This window comes from Neofelis nebulosa, chromosome 5, assembly GCF_028018385.1.
Source record: "Neofelis nebulosa isolate mNeoNeb1 chromosome 5, mNeoNeb1.pri, whole genome shotgun sequence".
NCBI lineage: Eukaryota > Metazoa > Chordata > Mammalia > Carnivora > Felidae > Neofelis > Neofelis nebulosa.
Genome location: NC_080786.1, coordinates 1,918,536 through 1,932,427, shown reverse-complemented (window position 1 = coordinate 1,932,427; position 13,892 = coordinate 1,918,536). Strand labels below are relative to the sequence as shown.

The 13,892-nt window shown below is 47.3% G+C and overlaps 1 protein-coding gene across 5 annotated transcripts in view; it reads left to right on the top strand.

Annotated features, from left to right (window-relative positions):
- Positions 1–13,892, top strand: part of FBXL2 (F-box and leucine rich repeat protein 2) — a 126,033-nt gene that overhangs the window by 73,592 nt on the left and 38,549 nt on the right. For 3 of the 5 annotated variants that reach the window (XR_009261576.1, XM_058729274.1, XM_058729276.1), the window contains 4 exons: positions 399–529; positions 2,293–2,389; positions 3,507–3,551; positions 4,135–4,191. Coding sequence is in view for 4 of the 5 variants with exons in the window: in XM_058729274.1 (XP_058585257.1) it covers positions 399–529; positions 2,293–2,389; positions 3,507–3,551; positions 4,135–4,191 (330 nt within the window). In the remaining variant the exon portion in view is untranslated. The remainder of the gene's footprint in view (positions 1–398; positions 530–2,292; positions 2,390–3,506; positions 3,552–4,134; positions 4,192–13,892) is intronic. The other 2 variants (XM_058729275.1, XM_058729277.1) reach the window with 1 other exon arrangement.

The following is a 13,892-nucleotide window of genomic DNA, read 5'->3' as shown; positions in this document are numbered from 1 at the left end:
TTCTTTATTTTTTTTAAGCATGTTCTTCGTTTTTTTAATGTTTATTTATTTTTGACAGAGACAGACAGAGACAGAGCATGAGCAGGGGAGAGGCAGAGAGAGAGAGGGAGACACAGAACCTGAAACGGGCTCCGGGCTCCGAGCCGTCAGCACGGAGCCCGCCGCGGGGCTCGAACGCACGGACCGCGAGGTCACGACCCGAGCCGAAGTCGGCCGCCCGACCGACTGAGCCCCCCCCTCCCCGGGCGCCCCTCACCTTGTTTCGTTTAAATCGTTAGGGTGAAATGCTAGTAACTGGCAGCCCAGACCCGCCGGCCAGCGCTAGATCGCGTTTTGCTGCTCTCCTTCCGGCATCGCCGGTGCCTTCTGACGCCCCTTCCTGTTCTGGTTTTCCGCAGCGCGTGACGGATGAAGGAGTCGTGCAGATATGCCGCGGCTGCCATCGGCTGCAGGCCCTGTGCCTCTCCGGCTGCAGCCACCTCACGGACGCCTCCCTCACGGCCCTGGCTCTCAACTGCCCGCGACTCCAGTGAGTGCGCCGCGCTTTGGCTTCGCAGCTCGGAGCCCGCGGCCGGAGGTCCCCCCGCAGGAGGGGAGAGGCTCGCGAGCGGGTGGAGTGGGTGGTGACGGAGGAGGTGGTGGCCGCGGCGGCGGCGGCGGCTTTCGTCACTCGGGTTGGGGCGGGACGGAGCGTGACCCGGTTCGCTTAGGGACGGTCGGAGGGCGCGAAGCCGTCCGCCGCCCCGGAGTCTGAACTGCAACTTCTTGACGGACTTCACCCGTGTGCCCGCCTGATTTGCCCCATCCTGTCACGGCCGCTGACGTCAGAGTGCCCTGACGGTGTCACCACGATAGCCTCACATCCAGACGTTACCAGATTCTCCTCCAAACCAGTCACTAAATGGACAGAAGTGGGGGGAGATCACAGTCGCTTTATCTGTCATCTTCCCTAGCGGAAGGAGGTCTTGTTTTAACAAAAACGATTGGTCTTCTGATCCTCCAGAAGTACTGTCGATCTTAAAACTTTTTTTTTTTAATTTTTTTTTTAATGTTTATTTATTTTTGAGACAGAGAGAGACAGAGCATGAACGGGGGAGGGTCAGAGAGAGAGAGAGGGAGACACAGAATCTGAAACAGGCTCCAGGCTCTGAGCTGTCAGCACAGAGCCCGACGCGGGGCTCGAACTCCCTGACCGCGAGATCATGACCTGAGCCGAAGTCGGACGCTTAACCGACTGAGCCACCCAGGCGCCCCGAATCTTAAAACTTTAATAATGGCAGCAAAATGCTAACGCTAACGTCAGTTGAACTCCCGTATCGTTACCGCATTCGATCCTCCCCACATCTCTAGGAGACATGCACTGCTATTCCCACTTGTCTGGCAGAGGAGAAACCAGGGCTCCAGGAAAATCACATAATATACTGAGTCACGCGATGAGTAGGAAGTAAAAGTAGAGTTTGAACTTGAAACGTTGACCTCAGAACCGGCCATCTTAACCCCTGTGCAAGAGGCAGAAAAAGGATACTTCTTTCCTTGTTTACTTGTCGGTAAACCTGATCCATTTCCCCTGTTTCGGCCAGTTTCCCATCTTCTAAGGACTGTCTGTTGTCTCTTCATTAGGGATGATTCTGGGGAATTTTGATATTTTTGAATAGGGGAAGGAATGTGGATGATCAAAACTTGTCAGAAGGTGGTCAGAATTACTGCTGTAAAGGGAGTATTTAACTTCAGAGTGTTATTTATCCCTCTGTCCCTGTTAAGCATGGGCATTGAGAATTAACTCATGTTTTTTCACTGGCTGCAAAGTTTTAAAATTGCCTTTACGGTAACTGGGAATTTCATTAAATTCAGTATATATCAAGACGATTTTGTTCAGTAAAAGTTGATTTTAATTGTGTTTAAAAGTCCACAAATATTAGATGGGGGCGCCTGGGGGGCTTAGTTGGTTAGGTGTCTGACTCTTAATCTTGGCTTAGGTCTTGATCTCAGGGTTGTGAGTTTGAGTCCTGCGTTGGGCTCGAGCCTACTTACAAAACATTCAACAAATATTGGAATAATGCTTAAAAACAACAGCAGCAACAATGTCCTGGTTTTGTGGAAAGATTGTTGGGTTCACTCCCAAGTTTGGGCTGGAACTTTGGGCCGTAGAGCAGGCCACGTGTCTCCTTAAGCCTCCTTCCCCTCATCTGGGCAGGGGACAGCAGTCCTCAGGACTGTTCCAGAAGCGGAGGTGTGTCAGCAGAAGAAAGTCAAGAGTGTGCATCACAAAGTTTGTTTTCTCTTGTTAACCAGTCACTACCTTTTCCTCCCGTGCGCTTCGCATCCCAGGATTTTGGAGGCTGCTCGGTGTTCCCATTTGACTGATGCAGGCTTTACACTTCTAGCTCGGGTAAGGCAGAGCTTTCAAAAAACAAAACCCAACTGTAATTCACCGCCCTCACTTCCAAAGGACTCGCAGTGGTTTTGGAGTGTGCAAAGTGCGTGTCCCGTCAGAGTTGACCAAGTGGTGTTCTTGGTATTCTACCAAGTAGAATGGCGGGCACAGGGTGCATTTCCCCATTGTCCCAGAAAGCTCAGGTGGCCCCGCAGGAGGTCCTGGAGCAGTCTGGACCTCACTGTCACCTGGTCAGGTGGGACCACAACGAGAACGTCCTCCCTGCGGTACGTGCCCTTCCCCCCCGGGCACCCTGACCCAGCCTCTTGGTGCCTCCTCCAGGTGGGCTGTGCCCCGCCTCTGTTCCCTTTTCCGCCTCACCTGGCAGACGTGACCATCATGGAGGTCCCCTCTGGCCTGCTGCCGGGAACCCGTGACCTTGTGGGGATGGTGATACGCTCCCTTCCTCCTCCCCTAACCTTCACCTGTCCACACTGTGCCCAAGCACCACGCCCCATGCCTTCCCAGAGCCTCTTCTGTGGCTAAAATGTACAGGATGAGATCCATGAGCCGCTAGGAAGGTGGAGGCCACTACCTTTCGGGGTGAGAGAAGGAGGTGCAGCCCAGGGCAGCCGCATTCCCGTTTAAGTGAGTGTGATTCAGAAGGCACTGCTCACAAGTGCTGGCTCGCTGGGTCAGCTTAGGGACAGGGCACCCCCTTCCTGGAGGAGAGTAAGGGAGGCGGGGCCGGTTCACACAGGGGCAGGGCACGCCCCTTCCTGGAGGAGCGTGAGGGAGGCGGGGCCAGTTCCCACAGGGGCAGGGCACGCCCCTTCCTGGAAGAGCGTGAGGGAGGCGGAGCCAGTTCACACAGGAGCAGGGCACGCCCCTTCCTGGAGGAGCGTGAGGGAGGCGGGGCCAGTTCACACAGGAGCAGGGCACGCCCCTTCCTGGAGGAGCGTGAGGGAGGCGGGGCCAGTTCACACAGGAGCAGGGCACGCCCCTTCCTGGAGGAGCGTGAGGGAGGCGGGGCCACTACACGCACACACACACATACACGCACGCACGCACGCCACCAGTGCTGCCCTGACCGCTGACCGCATGGTGGGGGTGGTTTTATTGGCTTTTTCAGAATTGCCACGATCTGGAGAAGATGGATCTTGAAGAATGCGTCCTGGTGAGTAGACTCCTGACAAGCCCTGCTAGCGCTGGCCCCTCAGTCCCGACGGCGGGCCTCAGCCACTCACCCACACCCCACCTGGCTGTTGTGTGCACCCCGCCTGCCGCCGTGTGCGTCTCGGGGCCTGGGAACCCACGAGGGCCTGACAGCGGGCTGCATGGACTTTGGGCTCCTCTCAGCCATCCCGGCTACAGCTGAGACGTTCAGCTCCATCGTTTGCAGACATCGAAATATTATATACGTCTTTCCCAGAGCCGAAGGGAGACTTAAGCTTGCATGTCCAGTGATGGGGTGACTCTACAGAGGAGAATCCTGGGGGACCCTCCTTACCTACTTCCTGTGTGTCCCCTGTCCCTGGGCCCTCGTGGGGCCCAAGAGGAGAGCCCAGAGAGCAGCTTAGTGACCATACAAGTGGGCAGGTCTGAGGTTGCCTGCAGTGAGAGGAGCCCCCAGCCCGGGTGTGCTGGAGATGAGCTTTCAGTTCCATTTTACACCTTCGGTCCTCGTGTTCAGGAGAAGCCCAAATCAGGTGCTAGGTTCTGGCGTAGAAGCCACACTGACACAGCGTGTTTGTCTGCAGATAACCGACAGCACTCTCATCCAGCTCTCCGTCCACTGTCCCAAGCTGCAAGCCCTGGTGAGTTCGGGATTTTCGTGACATTATGCGCCGCTTAGGGACGAAAGAGCTCTCCCCTGGCACCGAGAGTCTCTTTGGTTTTCCTTTCTGTAAAGGCGCCATCGTTCTTGGTTTCAAAGATCTGTTAGTTGGGCTAACTTGGGAGGCAGGGTATCTAAATGTTCCTGCTTTCATTTTACGATGCAAACCTAGTCTAGAGACCCGCGTCCTTACCACTCCGTTCACAGTTATCGTCTCAGGGACGGTGAACTTAGCGTGTTTCGATGATAGATCTAGACAAGAGATTGAGGCCATCCTTGTGTCATACGTGCATTCCATACCTGCTCGCATGTATCTACAGGGGGACGGGCATGAAAATACCTCGCAGGATCCTAAATGAGCCGTGAAAAGTGTCACCGAGACTCTTGGCCATGCGGACCTCTCGTGCACATTTCACGAGCGGCCGTTAGACGGCGAGCGAGCCTGGACAAGGAAGGCATCCTTGCGTTCACTGGGCGAGCCCGTGTAAGCTGTGCTGTGCCCCTGGACACACTGCCTCGCTTTAATCCCCCCCCACAGCCCTGGGTGGAGGCACTCTGGACGTCCCCTTTTTAGCGGTGAGCACCCTGCGGCTCAGAGCAGCTAAGAAACTTGCCCGAAGTCGCACGACTGCTCAGAGGCCCCAGATCTCTTGGCCTCCACGGAGTCTGGTCTTTCTCCTCCCCCTGAGGCACACCACAGGTTTTTCTTAAGCTACAGAAACTGTGGTCTTTGAAACTTGCTCTCTCCTCAGGGGCTAGAACTTTTTATAACGTCATTCAGACTCCTTTGGCCTTGAGTTATCGTCCCCACCAGTTTTCCTTACGGTCACATTTCCTCTGGATACTTTTCCCTCCAGGTACAAGTCCAGCTGGACGTGGACAGCTCTGGTACTTTCTTTTTTTGTGAAGGGTCTGGAGTCAGATTGTATCCAAACCCTCTAAATTGTCTTCCTCCCTACATGTCTGCATATGGAATGCAGATAATTTTGTAGTGCTGCCTTTACTCCCAAATTAGTTCAGATCCAGTTTTATAATTGACTTGACCATCTCCATTCCTATCCCCCTTGACCCCCAGGCTCTCAGAGATGGGAAATTCAGGAGCCCTGTGCTTTATTTCCCACTTCAACCCCTCCTCTTGGCCGCTCAGGGTTCTTGCTGCCCTGCCCTGAGGTACCCTGCACTCAGGCTCCCAGGCCTTCATCAGCATCCACCAGAAATCTCAGATCAGGGTGGAGGGGCCCAAGTGGAGGCCCACCCGGCACAGCAAACCTCCTACTAGCTCTGTGCCTCCCGAGGAGTGTGGGGCCCGCTGGCGACGGAGTGGGTCCGTCTGACAGATGTCAGGCGTTCTCCCAGCAGGGACACTGGTGACTGAAAGTCTTCCCCATCTTGTCCCTATACTTCTACAAGCTCCTTCTAGAAATGGGACTTAGAATCAAAGATGAGCTATAATAAAGCCAAAAGTCCAAGAGCCCCCAATAAAAACTAAGAAGGATTATTAGCAGAAAAGCAGGGAAACCGTGGCAGTTGCAGTCTAAGCTTAGCGTTGATCATGCGTAATCGCCGGGACAGAACAAGGAACGATCTGGATTACGTCCGTTACACGTTCACCCCATTCAGCCTACGCACCCCTGTTGGCCACCACATGCCAGGCTCTATTCTAGGCCCCGGAGAATAAAAGACGGGTCATCAGGGGGCACCTGGTGGCTCAGTCGGCCGAGCGTCTGACTCGACTTCAGCTCAGGTTGTGATCTCGTGGTTTGTGAGTTCCTGCTTGGCATTCTCTCTCTCCCTCGCTCTGCCCCTCCTCCACTCGCACGCTCTCAAAATGAATAAACTTAAAAGAAATAAGGAAACTTTTTCAAAAATGAAAAACAATTCACCAGGAGAGGCCAACTCGATGCTCACTCTGAAACTCTGGAGAGGTGGCCTGGATCCTCGTTTTGGGGATACCGTGCTCCGGGAGCGCTAGGCACTGTGACGGGGGCAGCCCTCAGGTGAGAGCGCGGGCCTGGGGAGAAATGCGCGTCTCCCGTGCGGACGGCGCCCGCGTGCAGCGCCCGTGCCCGCAGCGCGCCCGGAGGTTAGAGGCCGGCAGGCCGTGAGTGTGCCCAGAGACTCCTGCCCATCCCTTCCCCGCAGGCCTCATGCTGAGCCAGGCGGCCACTGAGAGCAGCCCCGTGCCGGCCAGCGGGCGGCCCGCCTTATTGAGGGAGCTTCAGATGGTGCTGTCTCTCGACAGAGCTGGGGGCGGGCCTCTCTGGGGTTCCCCTCGGGGACCGCGACCCCAGCCTGCAGAGATCAGAGGAGGCAGTTACTACTGGGGGGAAGGCTCCACAGACTCAGAATTTTGGAAAACGGCTTTTGTGTCTTACTGTAAAGATCTGCGAGCAGGAGGACGGAAGTGACCACCGGTCCAAAGCCAGGTGACCATCACGTCTCAGCTCCCAACATTTCAGTTTCCGAGGCCGTCCTTAGACGCGCCCTAGTTTTAACTTGTAGGCTTAGGCCGTGTCACTGGTAGGTTCTGTTGATTTTCAAACTTGCTTTGTTTCCTGCTTTCGTTTTCAATGCCAGAGCCAGTTCAGAGGGACTTTTAAAAATCTTATTATGCAACTCATTTGTCCCAGAGGCTATCCAAGAAGAATTTTAGCAGTTTATTATATACACATTTAAAAAAAAATTTTTTTTAACATTTATTTGTTATTGAGAGACAGAGCATGAGCAGGGGAGGGGCAGAGAGAGGAGGAGACACAGAATCGGAGGCAGCCTCCAGGCTCCGAGCCGTCAGCACAGAGCCCGACGTGGGGCTCGAACTCACAAGCCACGAGATCGTGACCTCAGCTGAAGTCGGACGCTTAACCGACTGAGCCCCCCAGGTGCCCCAGGCAGTTTATTATATTAAGGAGTAAGGAATATACCCTAAAAGCAAAAGCCCCATTCCTGTCTTCATTGATGTAGAGCTTTATCTTTCATCCAGATTGGTCAGAGCTCAGGGATGTTGTGTAGGAAGCCCAGGCCATCAGGGGCCTGGTCAGTCACTGCGCTTTCAGAATGACAAGCATTTAAGTCACCCAACTGCTAGAAGGCCGCTCCTGGGGATATGAGACAATCTCATTATCGAAACGCTACTCAACTGCTCTAAAGGAAAAGTAGGGACTGGGTACCATTTAGGTGAATACGTTGTCCATTTTAAAGTGAGACATTTAACGTCTTGGAAGATAACAGCGTGAAGCAGACTGTGTGCTGTCGATGTCTCAGTGTCGCAGCTCACAATCTGACCAGCATCTCCTGTCTTTCCCAGCCACTCCTATCACCCACCTGCAACCCGAATCGAACCTAAATGGGTACTTTGAACCCACCATCTTGGGATTGCCAGTCCCCACTTGATGTCCCCTCCCTCTCCCTTAAATCGTCTGGTCACTTATTAACTCACTCCCTTGATCCTCGATTCACCTTCACTTAGCACAGCTGTCGTTCTGTTTAACTCTCAGCTGCTGAGCCCAGGTGTTCTTTTTTAATTTTTTTTAAGTTTACTTATTTGTTTTGAGAGACAGAGACAGCATGAGTGGGGGAGGGGCAGAGAGAGAAGGAGAAAGAATCCCGAGAAGACCCCACGCTGTCAGCGCAGCGCCCCATGCGGGACTCGAACCCGTGGAACCGTGAGACCGTGAGTCGGACGCTTGACCGACTGAGACACCCAGCTGCCCCTGCTGAGCCAGCCTCGAAGCAGGAGCAGGCATAAGGTCGATAAGGGCTTACCAGCCGTTTGTGTGCTGGAAACAGAACATACTCTTAGCCTGACGGAAGCCATGGCTGGGTTTCAGAGGGAGGGAGGAGAGGACGTGAGGCTCAGTGGCAGGCAGGACCAGGGCCTCACGGCTCCTGCTAAGTGGGCAGACCTGTCCCTCTCCAGGGTCTCTGTGAGACCTCCCAGGCTGACGGTGAGAAGCGGAGGTGAGGGCTCGCAGTCCGAAGGCCCGGTGTTGCGTGGCATGCCCCAGAGCCAGCTGGCCCATATTTTGCTTCCAAATTAGGGACCCTGGTTTATTCATGCCTTCTGGTTATCTCAGCTTAGAATGCTGAGCTCCACTAGACTCGGATCACTCCTGAAACTATGAGCAGAGCAACTCCAAGCCCACAGGGGACCCACAAATCCTGTGCCAGCTGCTGGGGCTAAACTCCACTCCCAGTACACAGTATCCCATGGCTAAGACTTTAAGTTTATTCTCACTAAGGTCTTATCCTCCGATGTGGGTGCATACAAATTTATGATGGCTAGCTTTATCTTCCTGATGAATTGACATTTTTATCACTATTAAATGTCCTTTATCACTGAAAAAACTCATTGTCTGGAAGTCTACCAATATTAATGTGTCTTCTTATGCTTACTTTTTGCCTGGCATCTCATTTTCTTCCAGCTTATCTATGTTTTTATATATAAAGACTGGCTTGCTTTTATCCAGTTTGAGAAACTCTCTTTTAATGGAAATGTTTAGTCCTTTATATTTAATGTAATATTGATACGGTTGGGTGTTTTCGCCTTTTGTTTTCTATTCTTTGCCCCTCTTTTCCCACCTTCTTTTTGGGCTAACTAAATATTTAATTGTATTTTGACTTATCTGTTGGCTTTTTAGCCATATCTCTATGCCTTGAATTTTTTTTTTTTTTTTTTTTTTTTTTTAGTGGTTACACTATTAGCAATGGGAATTTAGGAGTAGTCTAGGATTGTGATTTGGACATAAATTCCCAGGAGACAGAGACAGGATCTTCCCTCTCTCCTCTACCAATAGCACCTGGCACAAGGCTTAGCCAGGGGAAACCACTTTCAATCCTCTTTTGGAACAAAGTGAGATACAAACAAGCCAGCCCAAATCTGAGAAACTTTTGTGTGAGTGATAAAGGTGGTCCCTACAACTATGGTGCTCAGGTCCCAAGGATTGCAGCCCTTTTCTGGAGACTGCCAGCAGCTCCCTGGCCATGCTAGAAACCTTCTATGAGAAGCTGATTTTTTGGAGGAAGGAGCAGTCGAGGAGCTCCTGTAATCAGAAATCCTAAACCCCCTACGTTCCCCTTACTCACAGTATCAAGCAACCTTGTCAAGGCAGCCTGGCCAGCTCCTTCAGTTTCACACTACCAAACTCAGAGAGGTGAGGGGGAGGAAAAGACATTTCTTGTTTCAGTGTTCTTGTTGGAACAGATTTCAGGGCAAGATTCTGGGCCCTGGGGAAGAGGAAGGTGTCTGGACTCCTTAGGTCATGGCCTATCCTAACTTTAACAGACAAGTGGCTTGGATTTTTAATTTTTTTTTTAATGTTTCCATAAATTTCCATTAAGTCCCTGGCTTTTGGTGGGGAGCACTGCCCAGGATGTGGGACATACACACACACATACATGCACACATGCACATACACACACTTCTGAGTCCTAGGAGACCCCTAGCAGCCTAGTAGAAGTGGAAGAAAGGGGGTGAGAAAAAACAAGTCTGAGTACTATCATATCAGCCTCCTATCTCTGCTGTAAATGAACTTCCTTAGCTTTAAAAATAGCAAGTCCTTATCAATAATCATTCCAAATGTTTAAAAAATTTTTTTAATGTTTATTTTTGAGAGACAGAGAGACAGAGCACGGGGTGGGGAGGGGCAGAGTGAGAGGGAGACAGAATCCGAAGTAGGCTCCAGGCTCCGAGCTGCCAGCACAGAGCCTGATGCGGGGCTCGAACTCACGAGCCATGAGATCATGACCTGAGCCAAAGTGAGACGCTTAACTGACTGAGCCACCCAGGTACCCCAATAATCACTCTAAATGTAAGCAGATTAAATTCCTCTATCAGAAGACATAGAGTGGCTAAATGAATAAAACCATGACCTAGATACACGACTAGACCTAAAGCAATCTAACTTTACACTTAGAGCTAGAAAGAAGCTGGAAAGGAAGAAGCAAACCAAGCCCAAGATTAGCCAAAAGAAGAAAATAACAAAGATTAACGCGGATATAAATTTAAAAGGAGAAAATAGAAAAAAATAAATGAAACAGAGTTTCTTGAAAAAATAAAATTGGCAAACTCTCAGCTAGACTATGGAAAAAAAGAGAAAGGCAAGTAAAGTCAGAAACGAGAAGAGACATTACAACTTAAGATGTGAATACAAAGAATCATGGAGATAACTATGAACAGTTATTTGCCAACAAACTGGATAACCTAGAACAAATGAATGAATTCCTAGAAACATATAACCTACTAAAACTAAGTCATGGAGAAATAGAAATCTTTAATCAGAATCATAACCAGTATAGAGATTGAATCAGTCATCAGAAACCACCTAATGAAAAGCCTGGGACCAAGTAACTTCACTGGTGAATTTTACCAAACACTTAAAGAGGAATTAATGCCAGTCCTTCTCAAAAGTTTTCAAAAACTTAAAGAGATAAAAACGCCTCTGAACTCATTTTATAGGCAAACATTATTCTGGTACCAAAGCTAAACACACCACGAGAAAAGAAAATTACAAGCCAATATCCCTATTGAATATAGATGGGTACATCCTCAATAAAATACTAGCAAACTGAATCCAACAGGACATCAGTAGAATAAAGGATAAAATCACAAGATCACTTCAGTAGATGCAGAAAAAACATTTGTTGAAATTCTATACCTTTTCATTAAGGCTAAAAAGTCTTAGCCAGAGAGGTTAGATTTAAAAAAAAAAAAAAAAAGATAAAAGACATCAACATTGGCAGGGAAGAAGTAAACATATCCCTGTTTGCAGACAACTTAGTATTATATAGAGAAAACCCCCAAAGACTTCATTTTAAAAACTTAAAGAACTAGTAAATAAATTCAGTAAACTTACAGGATACAAAATCAACATACAAAATTTGGTTGTATTTTGTATACATTAACAAAGAGCTATTTGAAAAGGGGATTAGGAAAAATAATTCAATTTCCAGTAGCGTCAAAAAGAACAAAATACTTAAGAGTAAACTAAGGAAGTGCAACACTTACATACTGAAAACTATAAAACATTGATGAAAGAAGTGAAACAAATGGAAAGACATCCCATGTTCCCGGGTTGGAGGAATTAATATTATTAAAATGTCCCATACTACCCAAAGCAATCTACAGATTCAATGCAGTGCGTATCAAAATTTCAAAAATATTTTTTACGGAAATAGAGTGATGCTGTAGTTCATATGGAGCCACCAAAGATCCTGAATAGCCAAAGCAATCCTGGGAAAGAACAAAGCTGAAGGCATCACACTTCTGATTTCAAGTTATATATTGAAACTACAGTAACCAAAACAGTATGGTACTGGTATAAATACCAACATGTAGATCAGTGGAACCCAATAGAGAGCCCAGAAATGAATCCATGTGCATATAGTCAACTGATGTTCCACAAGGATGTCAAGAACACACAATGAGAAAAGGATAATCTCTTCAACAAACGGTGTTGGGAAAACTGGATATCCACATGTAACAGAATGAAATTGGACCTGAACTTTATTCATACATAAAAAAAACAACTCAAAAATGAATCAAAGACTTAAATATGAGATCTGAATTGTAAGAATGCTAGAGGAGGGGTGCCCAGCTGGCTTAATCTGTAGAGCATGCAGCTCTTGATCTCAGAGTCACGAGTTTGAGCCCCACTTTGGACATAGAGATTACATACATACATACATACATACATACATACATACATAGACCCCTAGAGGAAAATAGGGGAAAAGCTTTATGACATTGGTCTTGGCAGTGATTTCACAGATATGACACCAAAAGTTCAGGCTACAAAAACAAAATTACACAAACAGGATTACATCAAACTAAAAAGCTTCTGCAAAAGAAAACAATCAGTAGCGTGAAATGGCAACCTGTAGAACAGGAGAAAATATTGCAAGCCATTTCTCTGCTAAGGGATTCATGTCCAAGTTATAGAAGGAACTATATAACTCAGTAACAAAAAAACTAAGAACATGATTAAAATAGGCTGAGGACTTGGATAGATATTTCTCAAAAAAAGATACACAAATGGCAAGCAGATACATGAATAAATGCTCTTCACTAATCATCAAGAGAATGCAAATAAATATCATACTTGCCAGGATGGCTATTAAAAAAAATTTTTTTTAAGTGTTGGCAAGGATGTGGAGGAACCAGAAGCCTTGTGCACTGTTGGTAGGGATACAATATGGTACAGCCACTGTGGAAAACGAGATGGAGATTCCTCAAAATTTAAATCCAACTACAATATGATCCTGCAATTCCACTTCTAGGTATATATGCAAAAGAATTTAAATCAGCACCTTGAAGAGAGATTAGCACTCTCATTTTCATTGTAGCACTATTCACAATAGCTAAGATGGGGAAACAACCTAAAATGTCCATCAGTAGATGAATCGATACATAAAATGTGGTATATACATACAATATAATACCATTCACCCTCAAAAAAGAGGGAAATTCTGCACTATTTGACAACGTGGATGGACCTTTAGGACATTATGCTAGGTGAAATACACCAGACACAGAAAGACAAGTACCACACAATTCCATTTATATGCACTGTCTAAAATAGTCTAATTTATAAGATTAAACACTGGAATGGTGGTTACCAGGGTGTGTGGGGGTTGGAAAATGGGAAGTTATTTATCAACAGGCATAAAGTTTTAGTTGAGTAAGATAAATAAGGTCTAGAGATCTGCTGTACAACATTGTACCTAAGTCAACAATACACTTAAAATGTGTTAGGATAAAGTTTATGTGTTTTTAGCACAGTAAAATCTAAAAAGAAAAAAAGACATACTGTGTGATTACACTTACATGAGGGTATCTACAGTAGTCAAATTCATAGAAACAAAGTAGAATGGTGATTGCCAGGGGCTGGAGGAGGGGAGATGAGGAGTATTTAATGGGTAGAGTTTCAGTTTTGCAAAATGAAAAAGTTCTGAAGATCCATTGCACAATAATGTAGGCATATGTAACACTATTGAACTGTACACTTTAAAATGTTAAAGATGGTAAGTTATAAGTTAGGTGGTTTTTACCACAATCAGAATTTTAAGGAAAGAATGGAAATCATGAAAAAAGGGATCTTAGGACATTAAGGAAGAAAGAACAGTGGAAAGAACAAGGAAAAATGTGTAAATACAACAGATTTTTTCTAAATTTTCTAAATTTCTAAATTTTCTAAATTTCTAAATTCTGAGTTTTCTAAATTTTATGTGATGAAGCAAAAATTATAACCTTGTCTGCTGTGGTTCTCAGTGCATATAGAAGAAGTAATTAACACAACATATGATAGGGGCACCTGGCTGGCTCAGTCACTAGAGCCTACGACTCTTGATCTCAAATTTGTGAATTTGAACTCCATGTTGGGCTTAGAGTTCAAAAAAAAAAAAAAAGACAACATATTATAAATGAGGAAGGGTGAAAGGACTTTTTAAAAGGGAGGTAAAGTTTCCATATTTTACTCAAATTGGTAAAATCTTGATGCCAATAGGTTGTGATAAGTTATGGTTGCATAATATAATATCTAGAGCAACCACTAAGAAGTCTACAAAAGAGGAACACTCAAACACAGTAGGTAAACCAAAACGGAATTTTAAAAAATGTTTCAGAAACTCATGGTAAGGCAGAGAAATGAAGAGCTGAAAGAATAGGGGAAAAGGGCCAAACATAAG